At 35.4% G+C, this 16,526-nt stretch overlaps 1 protein-coding gene across 3 annotated transcripts in view; it reads right to left on the bottom strand.

Moving 5' to 3' along the window:
- LOC150103013 (DNA-dependent protein kinase catalytic subunit-like) overlaps positions 1-16,526 on the bottom strand; it is an 847,149-nt gene that overhangs the window by 299,256 nt on the left and 531,367 nt on the right. For all 3 annotated transcript variants that reach the window (XM_090397444.1, XM_090397443.1, XM_090397442.1), the window contains exon 36: positions 15,104-15,212. In XM_090397444.1, coding sequence (XP_090253570.1) covers positions 15,104-15,212 — 109 coding nt within the window. The remainder of the gene's footprint in view (positions 1-15,103; positions 15,213-16,526) is intronic.

A 16,526-nucleotide genomic window follows, 5' to 3' on the forward strand; every position in this document is an offset into this window, starting at 1 on the left:
GCTCAAACATTGTTTGTCTCTGTCATATCTCTATGATTAACATTAAATCAATATTAAAGTTGTCCTTCCATGTAGTTATACCTTCTACTTGCCAAGTAGAAAGAACTTTTTAGGATTTCCTCATGTTTTCTCAGCTAATTTCTTCCCATAATCAAATTTTGCCCTCTTTACCGTGATGCACTCCCTTCTTTCCCTGTAATTTGCATTTCTCATGAGCTTGCTGATCATCTTCAATTTCAGATGCATACATTGGAAGAAGGAAAGATCACATGGCAGGAAGAAAAAATAATTTATACTCTTACTGAGAGATAATTACTTGAAGCAGAATGTGACAGAGAGGACTCAGCATAGGTATAAGAGTGTTATCTCTTGTTACAGGATCAGAAGACCTGTCCATAACTAAGGTGGCTACATTACCTACAATTGGGGAAAGTGATATATTGTCTTGACTTGGAAATTTCAGTTAAGAAGGGATATATGTGGAATTACAAAACTTGGATTTACTCATTAACTTGCTCCTGGTGAAGGTAAGGAGTGATCGTGGCATCGCCTTGGCTGTTGAATCCTTTAGCATCACTACTATTATGCTGTTGGAGGGAAGCAAGATGACCCATGCTGCCTTCAAGCTGACCCTCAATTTCATCCATGCAGAAACACCCTGTGCAGCATCTCAAAACAAAGCAACATGGCCCAAGTGCTGCAGAACTGTAAGATCATTGTTTGGGATGAGAACACGATGGTGCACAAGAGGGGGGGGGGGATTGAGGCACTGAGCATAACCCTCAAAGACATCAGGGGCAACGATGGAGATGGGGGGGGGGGACTCACCGTGCTGCTGGCTGGAGACTTCCGGCAGACTTTTCCAGCAGTGCCTAGCAGAACTCGAGCTAACAAGGTTAAGACGTGCATCAAGGTGTCATATCTATGGATCCTCATCTGGAAACTCTCTCAGGAAGAACATGAGTCCACTTGAGAGGCGATGTCTCTGCTAGGCAATTCTCCAAACTCCTACTCAAAATGGAGGACAGAGAATATCAAAAGTCTGAGGGAAAGGTAACAATCCCTGCAGGCCTAGGCTCAGTAGTGACGATCCTAGCAGACCTCACAGCCAGGATATTGCTGATACCCTGATATTGCTGATATCAAGGAGAAGTCCATGGATGGCTGTGCGAGCGTGCGATTTTGATCCCCAAGAACAACAAGGTTGCTGTAATTAATGACACTACTTAACTCGTTCAAAGGAGCAGAAATGGAGTACAGGTCTGTGGACTCAGTGGCCATTGTGTTCACAGGCTGTGCTCGGGGGGGGGGGTATCAGCATTCATACCACAGATACCATCAGAGTACCCCTTTGAGTTCAAGAAGCTGCAGTCCCCACCCCCTCAAGGTCTGCTTCGCTATAACCATCAACAAGTCCCAGGGGCAGTTGCTGAAGGTGGCAGGGATTGACTTGGGGGAGGACTGCTTCTCACATGGACAGTTCTACGTGGCCTGCTCCAGATGGGAGAACTACTCCAACCAATTCAAAAAAACAAAAATAATTTATAAAATATGTTACTTAACCAGAAGTATTATAATTTGATTGTTTTTAAATAGCAAACATCTATAAATTTCAAATTCTATGTACAAATGTCTAAAAATATAATGTGAGGTATCAAATCAAAGGGAATTTCAACCTGAACATGAATGTGGTGCTGGTCATGTCATTTGATAGAACCATGAATTTTAATAATTACAGGGTTTTGCCTGACATGGGGGCAGTTGTTGTGCTAAATTTAAACTGTTAATTGCAACCAAAGAAAAGTTTATTGGAGTCAAAATGGATTTATAGTAGTTAAATACCGTAGCAAAGCATGGGTATCAAGCTAGTTACTAATAACCCTCCCAACCTTCACATCATCTGCAAACAACTGAATATCCCCCTGCAATCAATTAACAATATCACTAATATAAAGGTTAAACAATGCAGGTCAAAGTACTGAGCCCCGTGTGGACCCCTTGTAACCTTCTGCCTCTTTGATACTGCTCTCCCATACACAACTCTTTGATACCTATCAGACAGCCAATCCCAAATCCAGTTTACTAATCCAACATTTAAATCCATCTGCTACAACTTAAATATCAGCTTATTAGGCAGTATCCTATCAAATGCCTTTGGAAAATTCAAAAAAAATGGCAGAATATGCCTTTCCCTCATCAACCACTCTTGTCACTTTATAATAAAAGGCAAAACATATTACTACAACAAGAGTGCCCCCTTAACAAATCCATGCTGACTTTCACAGATAACATAATAGTATGACACTTTCAGTCTACTAAAACCCTTATGCAATGGCACTATCTTACCCTCTTTTCACTCCTTTGGCACCTTTCCCATGGCCAGACTTTCACTGAAAAGCCAGGTCAGTGAACTTGTCAGTTCTCAAATGTGTCAAAATCCCATACAGTCCCACTGCTTTATTGACAACCTGAGTACTCAGTACTTGGAACAAACTTCTTGCATTTCTAAACCTCGAACCGTCTTTATCCCTCTAGTATTAAAACCTACTTCTCAAGGATGAAATACCTCAAGAAAGTGTTCATTGAACAACTCCACTATGCTCTTTGCATCAGTCACTCTATTCCCATTTTTATCCGACAATGTCGGATAAAAATGGGAATAGAGTGACTTCCACAATCTTCCACAATAATAAAAGTGGGAATAGAGATTCTTCCACAATCATTTCTTCTCCAACTGGACACACAGTGAAACAATTCCTTAGGATTTTCTTTGCATCTCAGGGACAAGTTCTTCTCATATTCCAGTTTTGCCTTCCTTGCATACCATACTCCTGGTCTGATTCTTATACAGTGGTATCTCGCTAATCCGAACTAATAAAAACACCATGCTCATTCGCATTAATGAAAAGTTCGAATTAGCAAAAATAACCAGATTCCAATGGTACATCAATTTAATTCTGTAAATAAATGTAGTATCTGATAGAAAAAAAGCTACTATACTGTAATGTAAAACTTAAAAAATAATACAGTACACAAGTTTATTTTAGTAAAAAATTTAGTTTGTATGTATCTGTATTGTTGAGAATTCTGATTTAATAAAACTGCAATAAAAAAAACTATCAGTACATAACTTAATTTGTGTAAAAAATATTACTTTCTTGTACACAACCCACAAAAAAAAGTTTTACAAAATAACACAAAAATTTTTTTTTTATTTCTTTGTAAAAAAAAGTCACTGATTTTCTTTTGCTTCTGAAGCTAAACTTTTTTCGAATGCTTCTTCTCGGAGCAGAATTAGCAATAACATTTTGTGGAATGGTGTATTATTCTACTTAGCCTATTCTATATACATATTAAAACTGTCAACTGCCTCTTTATGTGTTACTTTTTTTTCCATTCCGTAACATCTATTTGTGAAATTTCAACATCTGGATTTATATTTTTAACCAAATTATGCATGTTTTGAATTTCCTCTTTTGTGTATCACCATAGTTATCTTGGTAAATTCAAGAAGGCCACAGTTTTTTCCATGACGCTCGAATTGCTCCAGGTTTGACAGCTTCCCAGGCAAAGGTGAACACACAATAAATCAAAATAGACCTACTGTATAACCGTACAATTGACAACGTGAAAAAATACTCTACTGTAATAATAATAAAATAAATAATAGTTAAAATAATAATTATTAAATAAAAATAATAGTACACAATATAATAATATGTAATAAATAAAACTTTTTTTCTTTCAAACCCCAGTTCGGATTACTGGAGGGTTCGGACTAGCGAGATACCACTGTATTTTTTATGCATCTGCTCTCCACCTCTCTCTGATATCTTTTTTTTTTTTTGTTTTTTTTTTTATTTGCAGTTTCTGTTTGATGTTGTTATCCACTTTACACTAAATTGTGTTCTCTTTTTCACTTAAGGTGTACAACTTGCTATTGCTGGTAATAAATATTGCTTCACAAGTTCCCAAGATATGATGATATTTTGCCCTTCCAATTCCTCTCTCCATTAATGTAAGTTAATGCACTTTGGAATGAAAAGAATGTATACTTTGTATCATATCGATGGTATTGATTCTTATATTCTTCATGTATCTGCTCTCCACCCCTCTCCAATATTTCTTGCATAATCTCATTTTTATTTAAATGCAGTTCTCATTTAATATTGTTTGTCATCCAACTTTATGCCTCTCTTTTTCACTTGAGGTGTACAACTTTTTGCTGGTAATAAATTTTTATTGCTGGTAATAAATATTTCTTCACAAGTTCCTAAGATATGATGATATCTCGCCCTTTCAATTCCTCTCTCCATTAATGTAAGTTAATGCACTTCAGAATGAAAAGATTGCATACTTTGTATCATATTGATGGTACTGGTTTATATGAAATTGATGAAACTAGGGATCTGCAGCCAATGGTGGATACAGGTTTGAAGTTCAATGAACATATTGCAAAAGTTAGCAAAATGGCTCAAAGGTTACTTGGATGTTGAAGAAACACATGGATAGGATGGTTATTATCCCTCTTTATCAATGCTATGATTAGGCTGTATCTTGACTACTGTGCACACAGATTTGGTACTTGAGATTTCTTAGGGATCATGAGGTGGTGAAGAGGATTCAGATCTGAGTGACCCAGCTAGTGAGAAGTCTGTGAAATGCTCCCAATGAAGGTTGATTGAAAGTGTATGGGTTGCAGAGTTAACAGGTGGAAGAGAGAGAGAGAGGAACATGATAAAAGTTTATGTTACTAAAGAGACTCCATAATATTGACACAAAAGAAAATTTTCAATAAGAAGTTGGGTTGGGTTGCATTGAAAGTTCTTTATAGGTTCTTTGCTGGGAGAATGGTAAATGAGTGGAAAAGATTGTCAGAAGCAGCTGAATGATCCAATTGGGAATAAGTTTAAGGAGAGGTATGATAAGTATTGTATGAATAATGATTAGTGTGGGTTTCCTGCAATGAGTCTTTTGACTCCAGAGATGCCAGTATAATAATAATAATAATGTTAACTGGTAATTAGCTTACGGAATTAACAACGCATATAAAGGATATTAATTAAAGGCAACTTTAATGAATAACTTCAATATTTCGGCAACGTCACTGCCGAAATATTGAAGTTATTCATTAAAGTTGCCTTTAATTAATATCCTTTATATGCGTTATTAATTCCGTAAGCTAATTACCAGTTATGTATGACCAACGTATAAGCCTTGCTACTAGAATAATAATGTTAACAGTAAATTTAAAGTTATTTTATTGTTAAACATGTTCTATACCTTACATCTTGTAAGTAGCTTTGCTCGCCTTTGCCTTTCAGCTATATTTACTTACAACTGTTCACATAAAAGTTCTCTGTTCCCACAGTCGTAATAACAGACATGACTGGCCATATTGTTGCAGAAAAGAAGCACTTTGTAAATATTCTTCATGAAATATTGCCGTTTTATTTAATTCTATTATTTCGTTACTTATTTAATCTGTATAATCAGTTAATAAGATTAATGCAGTGCAGCTGATATTAAAATTTTATAACCTCTATATTTTAGCATTTCTATGCTGGCTACATTTCCACATGCGAGGTACATGATATCTTTTCTATCTCAAGTACTGTATTCTTGTTGGTGTTTCTCTTCACAGTTCTGTCACTGCTTATTGAATTTAATAATTTTACAAAGTAATCAGAATTACAATGTAAGGAATATTCAAAGCAAAAGAGCTGAGTTTGTTGCACTGATTGAGTCAGTATACACAAAGATAATTGGAATAAGTGAAACTTGGTTGTCTGAGGAGGATGTGATCTTGGGATGTCACCTGGTTTTTGTGTGATGTAGAGACATTACAGATGCAAGTGACTAAGACAATAGCAGGACTCTGGACTGCTGGCTATGGAGAGAGGTTGAAAAAATGTGGGTTGCAGAGTGTGTTGGATAGGAAAAAAAGAAGTGATATGATAGAGACATTTAAGTTAGTGAGAGCATTTTATCGGATTAATCCAGATGAGATTAAACTAGAGGTCATACCTGGAAGTTACATCAAGAGTGTGGTGAAGAGGGATGTGAGGAGTAGATTTTTTACATGGATAAATGTCAGTGAATGGAACACATTACCAGAATGTTTTGTTAATGCAAAAAGTGTTAAGGATTTTAAGATTTGGTGTGATAAATATGCTGTCAGTTGAATGAGCCTTCCACAATGAGGCTGCTGACTGCATGGAGGGTGCAATAATACTAATAATAACAACAATTATATCAGACATGCATATCATTTCTCTCTTTGGTTTCTGTATCATCTCTACTCATTTTTACTTTAAAGTTTTTTCAACAGCCACTTCACGATAGTATCATGTACCAGGAAGTGTTAATGTAATTATGATATTTCTGTGCAAAATAGAACAGTGTTATGTGCAATAGAGAGAGTATGAACAAATAGAAAATGCTCTCTTTAATTAAGTTGTTGCCTCACCACTACACCCACATACTAACAAACTTTGATTGGCATAATCTAACAAAGGAACTTAGCAGAAAGGTTGTAAATTATCTAGTAAGAACGTCACTTGCTGATTAAAATCAGGTTCAGATTAGTACGTTATCTAGAAGCTGGCTAATTGAAATACTTTACTGAAGCATTTGTAAATGCAAGAAATCTGAGGTCTCTAGCATATGTCTATCTTACCCAGTAAGATTATCTGGACTATCAAAAGACTATCAAAAGTGTCACTTCTTCCCAATATAATCTACAGTTAGATAAGCATGTTACAGTGTTTCCAAACAGGTTGGTCCATCATTCCTCAAAAATAAAGAAAACATAAGATAACTGATCTATGTAGAGTACAGTGAGAACAATTTAGGTTCTTAACTTTTTTTTTTGTGGTATTTTCAAGTACTAATTGTTGTTCGAAATTACAGTTAAAGTAACTAATGATACAAGGCAGGTATTATACCTGTAAATTATGAGTGGTCTTCTGGATGATTTGTCTATTTTGGGATTCAAAAATCTAAGTTCCTCAGACGAAATTTTGCAACATCCATATGGCCAAACTCATCTTCAGATGAAAAAAAAACCTTATAAAGGTTCTTCGGATCTTAGATGGAATTTGAACTCTGTCTTTCCCAATGAAAAGACATCACCAATAACCAAATGAGCTATGAATGCCATTTGATATTAAATAATATCAAATAAGGATTGTAAACAAGAGAAAATACGGGTCTGTAGAAACTCACAAAGTCTGTATAAATTACAAATCTTTGTTAACATATATTTTTTTTTATTATTCAAGTGACAACTGTATGGAATGCAACTAAGCAATATAATTATTGCATTCCAATGGGAAACAGTGCAATCAAGGAAGAGAGCAGCAGATCCAACAAATGACACCAATTTCAATATTGGCATTAGAAAAATGGTGCAAAATCAGATCAGAGTATTCTTTTCAGAGTATGTGTGTGTGTGTGTGCGCACATGCATGGACATGCACACCTGCTGAAAACTGCTGGAAGTTAAGCTGTACTGCAAAAAAAAAGGTAGCAGAGTAGTGTACAAATATGCTGAAGTGGAAGGTAATGATGTTGAGTGAAGCCAATACTGGTAAGTAATTTGGAGAGCTTGTGTAATCTAATTCACGAGTATATGAAAGGGGGTGAATGGCAGTCTAACAAGCATTGTATTGATCTTCCCAACAGGAAAAAATACTGGCCCAGTGGCAAGGATTTTAATTTTATAACTTAGTTAAATGACAGCTGCTTCTATTGAAACAAGAAAGTATGTTAATTTGTTTAGACATATAAGAAACAATAATGTGTGAATGCAACAGCAGCAATTCATTATGTCCAAACAGTGGATGGAATGATCCAATAGCTGAAGGGAACTTGCCTCTTTACAGAAGCGCATATGTAATCTACACAGGGCAAGTAAAAACATATATCTGTGCTTTTATCTTAATTAATGAATGTATGCAAATTAGCAAAAATTTGTCCTGGGAATTCAGCTTCTGCATCAAGTAGAACATTAATTTATATCATCCTTAATTATGAGTCAAGTAAACACCGGCTTTCAGCAAAAGTAACATTTCTCTTTCCCTGACGAAAACCCAAATCTATTAGTGAGCTTCCATGAAGAATGATAACTATTTGCAGTTGTCATTCAATCACTCTCATTTTATAGACAGAGCAGGGAATATCAATCTGCAGAAATCCAAAAATGCCATTTCTGTCAAGCAGTGCCAACGATAGCATTTATAGAAAGGAACAATGCAAAACAAACCATTTATGAAAGAATGACTGCAAAGAGTATGGGAGAGAAGGATCATTAGCTGACTGCCCTGTTTCAAATGGCAACAAGAATTTTTAGAGGATTTTGATGCACTACCTCAAATCGTGACAGCATTATTCCGAGACTGTCCAGATTTGGGATTTGTATAAAATAAGTGGCTGGAGGGAGAAAAGTAACATCTTGGGGAAAAAAAAAAAAAAAGGTGGAAAGTTTGACTAGCGGGAAAGTTTTTGATAAAAAGAGAGAGGTGCAATATGTGAACCATGGCTAAAGGTCTCTTTTAATATAATATAGGTGTTTTTTCCATGTCAAATAAAATTGACATCAGGTGTCACATTTTACGAATGCATTTCTGAAAGTTTTTTTCTCTAGATCATCGGTTCCCAACCGGTGGTATGCATACCCCTGGTGGTACGTGCTGGGCCATTCAGGTGGTACATGAAAAATAATCTGTAAGGCAGAAAAACAAGTAAAGTAAACTATTTTACACTAAGATAGGCACTGAACAAAAATGTCAGTATTTAAAAACAAGGGGTACAATTTATAGAAATGGGTTTAAAAGGGGTATGCAAGTGGAAAAAGGTTGGGCACCACTGCTCTAGATGAACAAAGTGGTCTAAGGTTGATCAGTTTCTAAGCCACAATGAGTGCTGGAAAAAAAGATGAGAATGGACCATTTTCAACGAGATCTTATAGAGACAACTAATCAGAGCAAATACAATGAAGTTTGTTTCAAAGCTTAAGATCTTTTCGTGGTTTAGGTGAAATAATAATAATTGCCTTTAACCATAAATCCAAGAAATAGGATCATTCAATTAGAAAATAATGGCAGGCTTTTGGAAGAGAGCAGGAAATATTTTATCACCTTACAGTGAATATGATCATGTCTTACATCACTTACATAGATAGTAAGAGTGCAGATTTTAGATTCTTCTCAATGAAGATCTATGGTTCTAGTCTATTCAAAGAGAAATCAAGCTGATGTTTCTTTTGTCTTTGTTTGAGTGTCAAAAATTCAGAATGTGTGTCACCATTCTTAATATTCTATCCAAAGTTCTCACTTAGAGCGTATACAGTTGTTTTGGGATGACTAATTACACACCCATGTTCCAGAATGAATGAATGGCATATATCTGCCCTTTATTGTTTTGGAGGAAAATTGTCAACAGACAGTAATAATATAAACTTGACATGTAGCATTATCACATAGTATCCCTTGTGGGTACATAACAGGAAACTGATGATGATAACCATTCAATATTCAGATTTTATTCCACAACACTTTTGCATTGGCTGCATAATAGATGTTGTAAACAGATTCAGCATTCCTTGTGCTTGAGCATATTTACAATATATGAGGGTTGATGTGATTTTCTGAGGATGGAAATCAAAATGATAATTTTGGAACTGCAGAGTCCATGGGTTATACAATATGTTACACATACATACATGTCTGTTTCAGTGATAGTCATTTAAATGATCACTGCAAGATTAATTCTGCCAACTGTGAAAATTGATTTCACTCAACCAGGTCAATAAGCTACTATGCCATTTGTAATGTAAAACTGGTCTTCTGACAATATACCAAAATTTGCCTAAAAGTGACTGCGTCAATATATGTTGTCGTCAGCTTCCCACATAAAAAGTAAAGGAACAAAAGGGGAATAAATTGAGATATTTATTGCAGAACATGACTGTATAAGCATACAGCATTTACTGTCTATTAGAAGAGAGGCTATTCTATTAAATAATGAATTTTTGATTCTGCCACTGGTACAAATTCTACTTTACAGGGAAATGTCCATATGTCCATATCAGAGTTACTGATGAGTTGTTGAAAAATGAAAAAATAAATTGTATATTTGCAATATATGATTATATAATATATAACCATATATTGGATAATCTAATAATCTCTATAATATGTATTATTAATTTAGACATGTTAGAATGGCAAGCTACCCTCAAGAATACTAATTCTCCAAAGGCAGTTCATTACCTTTATGAATAACAGTAAAATGATGCAAAGTGAGATCCTCAGTGGGTTTTCAAAATGACCACTTTACACAGAGACAAACAGATTTATGTCACCACAGAAAGAAAACACCAGATACTATCAATATTCTGGTGTTTTCTTTCTGTGAATTCCACCAAAACATTAATTGTAAGAATAATAAAAGCAAGAGAACACATATACTATGTGGTGCTCTTTTGTTCAGAAACAAAAGTTGTTCCTGAACGGATGCCACAACAATTAATAGCAATAATATTCTCCAATGAGAACAAGTAGTCAAGAATATTTTGTGAGTTAGCAGGGCAGTTATACATGTTGTGTCCCTTTGGATGTTTTCTTTATTGCTTACCATCACACACTGAAGACTTTTCACTAAGTGTTGTCATATGGTTAGCTTCTTTGCTTCATAGTATGAGATGTTTTGTGCCATGTTAATCTGTTTTCCATAATTTAACTTTTGGCCACACTATGGAATAAATTGGATATTCTCTATCACAATTTACAAATTTAGGCTTTTCAATGTTCTTTAATAAGGAAAATACCAACAGATGCTCCACAAATGGAATTGAATGAACCAACTCTCCAAACTATAACTGTAGCAATTTAGTCCTGAGCATTAACCACATTCATAGACAATTGACAATTATGTCTTTAGGGGTGAAGCAAGATGCTTTTCATATTCCCCGCTATCTGTTGTGGTTGCAGTGAAGGTAAAATTTATGAGCAGAATGCTCGCCCTGATTGGGCATGGAGATTATGCATCACTAAAGGAGGCCAATATAGCTTTTAGTCTTCTATATTTGAATATGTCCGTTGGATCGTATGCTGTAGCTTGTTGAACCAAATCGTTGGGATGTGTGGACGTCTTTAGGAAAAACTTGGTGGCTAAGGATCGTAGAAAAGAGAAAATATAGGGAATATTTGTGTCTCTGTGGAGTTGAATGTTTCTAACATACCATGGGGCGTTCAAAATCATTCTCAGGCACTTGTTCTGCACTCACTGTATTTTGATGATGTTAGCATTAGAGGTGTGGCTCCAGGCCGGAGAGGCATAGGTGATTATAGGACGAATTGTCATCTGGTATAGACCACATTCATAGTGATTGCCCTATGTTCTCTTATAATGGAACCTATATGGGGTTTTTTTTGGTGTAAAATATGAAGCTTTATTGTGGATTCAGAATCCTTCTGTTAAACTATAATGATTTTGCTGCTTTATGTAATACATCAACTTGTTTATTCTAAATAAATAAATTATTTATAAATTTATTTATAATTTATTTATTTAAAAATAAATAAATTATAAATAAATTTATACTAAATAAATAAATGCACTTTAATCAAACCATAACACAAATAAATCATAAACAGGCAGTTTGGACATGTCCACACAATTCTAATATTTAAGGATTAGGGATATACAGCCTTGCAGGAATATTAACAAACTGTTCTAACCAAACTAACCAATTTTCAAGATACCAAGCAATTTTATAAGCTAGGTTTTAATCCTTTTTTCCCAAGTGAAGCAAACAGACAAATAAGTCAAGTTTGCACCTGAATGTATTTCAAGTCTGAGGCAACTCAAAGTAAAGGTGGAGTAAGTTCCGATCACTTTCCTTAGTAGTTCCCTCTAATGCAAAGCACATCCCCTTGCAAAGATGAATGATGCTATGCATTCAAGGCAAGGGCCACTACCCAGACCGGTTTTGACCTTTATTGAGGTCTCGTTAGTGGGAACCAGACCCATAAATGCCAAGTTTGAAGTGATACAGAGCTTATAGATTTGACCTAAACAAGTTACCACAAGGTGCTTTCACCTTATTAAATAAAAATCTCTGAATGAGAGTAAGATGTAGAAAGTTTTTTAACTTGGGACTACTATGTTAAAGATACCAAGCAATTTTATAAGCTAGGTTTAATCCGCATTGTTTTAAAACCGAATAAGAAACCCAAAGATTGGAATCAGAGTTTCATGCCAAATATAATATAAAAAACTAAAAAAGTATCGGCGAATACTAGCGTGAGCTAAATGCAAGTAGTCCAGGAATAGTACAAACACGGGCAACTCGATGCAAAGGTGGGTAAAGTTCTGATCGCTATTCTTGGTATTTTCCATAATTAAAAACACATTTCCAAGGAAATGTATGCTGTTATTACATTATGGTGGGAGGTCACTACCCAGACCGGTTTCAGCCTTTATTGAGGCTTCATCAGTGAGTAGCTAGACCAAATTAATACCAAAGGGTATAGCAAAAAGAACTTATATACTCTGCTATACAAGTTGTCCAAAAGGTGCACCCATTAAGTACTTAAATATAAAGAGCCAACAGGCTTCATTTTGGTGATATAAACATTAATTAAATTAAGGGGATTTGTACTATGTTCTAGGACTACTTGCATTTAGCTCACGCTAGCATTCGCCGATACTTTTACTTTTTTAGTTTTTTATACTATATTCGGCATGAAACGCTCTGATTCCAATCTTTGAGTTTCTTATTCGGTTTTAAAACAATGTGGGATCTAATATCCCCTTAATTTAATTAATGTTTATATCGCCGAAATGAAGCCTGTTGGCTCTTTATATTTAAGTAACTTAATGGGTGCACCTTTTGGACAACTCGTATAGCAGAGTATATAAGTTCTTTTTCGCTATGCCCTTTGGTATTAATTTGGTCTAGCTACTCACTGATGAAGCCTCAATAAAGGCTGAAACCGGTCTGGGTAGTGACCTCCCACCATAATGTAATAACAGCATACATTTCCTAGGAAATGTGTTTTTACATTATGGAAAATACCAAGAATAGTGATCAGAACTTTACCCACCTTTGCAACGAGTTGCCCGTGTTTGTACTACATTCTAGGACTATTTGCATTTAGCTCACGCTAGTATTCGCCGACACTTTTTTAGTTTTTTATACTATATTCGGCATGAAACGCTCTGATTCCAATCTTTGAGTTTCTTATTTGGTTTTAAAACAATGTGGGATCTAATATCCCCTTAATTTAATTAATGTTTATATCGCCAAAATGAAGCCTGTTGGCTCTTTATTTTTAAGTAGGTTTAATCCTTTTTTCCCAAGTGAAGCAAACAGACAAATAAGTCAAATTTGTGCTTGAACGTAGTTCAAGTCTGAGGCAACTCATAGTAAATGTGGAGTAAGCTCCGATCACTTTCCTTAGTATTTCCCCCTAATGCAAAGCACATCCCCTTGCAGAGATGTATGATGCCATGCATTAAAGGCAAGGGCCACTACCCAGACAGGTTTCGACCTTTATTGAGGTCTCGTCAGTGGGAGCCAGACTCATAAATGCCAAGGTTGAAGTGATGCAGAGCTTAAGAGGAGCTCATCCACAGCACGAGTTGCCTCAGACATGAACTACGTTCAGGCACAAACTCGACTTATTTGTCTGTTTGCTTCACTTGGGAAAAAATTATTAAAACCTAGCTTATAAAATTGCTTGGTATCTTTAACATAGTATACACAAGTTAAAAAACTTTCTATAACCAATTTTCAATTAAAAAAAATAATAATAATAATAAAATTCAGCTAACGCATATGCTGGAGACCTCAGATTTCTTGCAATTGTGAATACTTCAGTAAAGTAATTCTACTACCCAGCTTCTAGATAATATACTAGACTGAACCTGAATAACAATTTTTTAAATTAACCAATAACAAATAAGTTTAATCAATAATAAAAATTAATGAAAACACATTTCAACAACTTGAATATCTTCTGGTTTTTTCAGGAAATTACAATGTATACTCAATATTAATTATAACTATAATTCATACTTCCTATATTTCGGGAATATTACATTGCCATCACAAAGGATCACAGAACAAAATATGTGCACTAACAATGGGTAAATAAGGCTGAATAAAGGCAACCAAAGTTGGGCCTTGAGTCCTAAATGGCATCCCCTAGTGGCTAATCTTGGTCTTGGCCATTGGGCTGAAAATCTGAGGATGAGTGCTTCCCATATTCGGGGCAGTTCCATGCACCCAAATTGGTTGAGGTTAGGAAAGTTTCTCAGGGATGAGGCAGATTCCGGGAACAGCCTATCATATTTATATTTCCTGTGGTGATTTTCCAAAGCATAGTCAGCAAGTCTGGAGTGATGTAATGTGGAAATGGGCACATTCAAAAAATTAACAAAAATCGAAAATAAATACACCCTTACAACCACTTATAAACGAAATAATAAACTGGCACCCCTTATCCACTCCACCAAAGACCAGTGACATTCCCTTGACCTACCAGGTTCCTTGCAGCTGAAAACTGCCTTATGGTCAAACAGCCAGGAGAGCCAATATCAGTTTCCAACATTATAGACACTCTGCACTTGCTGACCATGCTTTGGATGCTCACTACAGAAGAAATTCACTCTATTACACCGCTGCAAATACAACTATGAGAGGCTATTCCTGGAATCTGCCTCAACCCCTGAGAAACATTCCAAACTCAACAAATTTGGGTGCATGAAACTGCCCCAAATTTGGGAAGCAATCACTCTCAGATCTTCAGCACAACAGCCAAGACCACTCAATTTAGTCTAATAGAGAGCAGCATTTAGAACACTAGGCCTGACTTTGGTTGCCTTTCTTCAGCCTCATTTATCCAGTGTTAATGCCCGTGTGCACATATCATAGTTTTGTGATATCTGATGATGACCATGTAACATTGTTGAAATATAAGAAGTATTAATTAAAATTATTATAATTAATATTGAGTATACATTGTAATTTCCTGAAAAATAATAGTTATGAATAGCCAATATGAATATAAGCTTTTCTATCAGGAATAAATACCTTCATTTTTCATGAATTCCAAAAATTCTTGTTGTTCTGTTAGTTTTTGCAATTTGTGAAGTTTATTCTGCTTCAATGCTGGATTTAAGACACTAACTGCTGTCCAATCCTAAAAACATAAGTAAATAAATATACAGAGGTTTGCCACTTTAAAACCATTCAAATTTAAAATAAGTTTTGAATTCTAAATATTAAAAAAAAAAACTTGCATTAAAAAAATATGTCAGATAACATTAAGCTTAGCATAACTCAGGATTATTCTTTATTATTATTATCCTAAGGCTCCACAGAGTCAGAGACTCATCTAGATCCTACTGTGCCTTGAATAGATTGAAATTCTCTGCAAACACCATGCTCTCAGGCAATGCATTCTAATCATTCAAACTCTCCATGCAAAACATCTGCTTCTCACTACCTTGCTCACACTCACCTTATACAGCTTCCAGGGATGATCATCCTCTTATTCCCTTCCCCCCAGTCTCCCACCATTTTATGAAAAACCTCTCCAACATTAATCCTATAACAACTCCTTACCAACTTGTATGTCTCTATCATATATTAATTCTTCTTCTTCCTCCTATCCACTAGACTCTACAAACTGCTTCATATTCATAATTCCAGATATCAGAAACTATTTTGGTCTATCACCTCTGGACACTCTCCAACATCTCTTTATCCTTTTGAAAACTAGGTGACCAAATCTATGTAAAGTAGTCCATATGTGGTCTAATCAGAGTCTTATACAATGGAACTAGAATCTCCTTACTTCTGCAAGTCAGTGTGTTCTGCATCACTGTCAGAATCTGATGTGTTGTCCTCACAATTTTGGCAGTATGTTCTCTAAATTTTAGATCCTTATCCATGATCACCCAAAGATCTCTTATTTCCTCTACTTCTAACAAAATCCCCAAAAAAGAGTAAATTCTAATTCCCATCTTTGTCTTCAAAATTTTAAAACCTTACATTTTGCAAAAATTGAACTTATAATCCCACTTCCATACCATTCACTTAGTCTATTCAAGTCCTCTTGTAAGGCCACAACATTCGCTCTACTGCTCATAGTTCATCTCAACTTGGCATCATCATCTGAAAATAACTGAATATCCCCATTCAAATCTTCACAAATATTGTTAATATGTGGGTTAAACAGATGGCCCTAAAACAGATCCAAGAGGCAAGCCAATAGTAACTTTCCTCTTCTGGGATATTGCGCCCACATATACAGGGTGTTCGGGATAAATTTGACATATTTATAATTAATTATATTTTTCCGTAAGTTACATGTATTAACACACACTTCTCTTCATTTAAAAGTTTGGACCCTTCTTCATTCATATATAAGATGTCAGAAAGGATGGATAGCTGGAACCCACCTGAATCATGGAAGAGAATAACTTGTATCATGATGATTCGTGCCCGCCAT

The sequence above is a fragment of the Typopeltis vanoorti genome, chromosome 9, assembly GCF_054136105.1.
Source record: "Typopeltis vanoorti isolate ZY-2024b chromosome 9, IOZ_Tvanoo_1.0, whole genome shotgun sequence".
Taxonomy (NCBI): domain Eukaryota; kingdom Metazoa; phylum Arthropoda; class Arachnida; order Uropygi; family Thelyphonidae; genus Typopeltis; species Typopeltis vanoorti.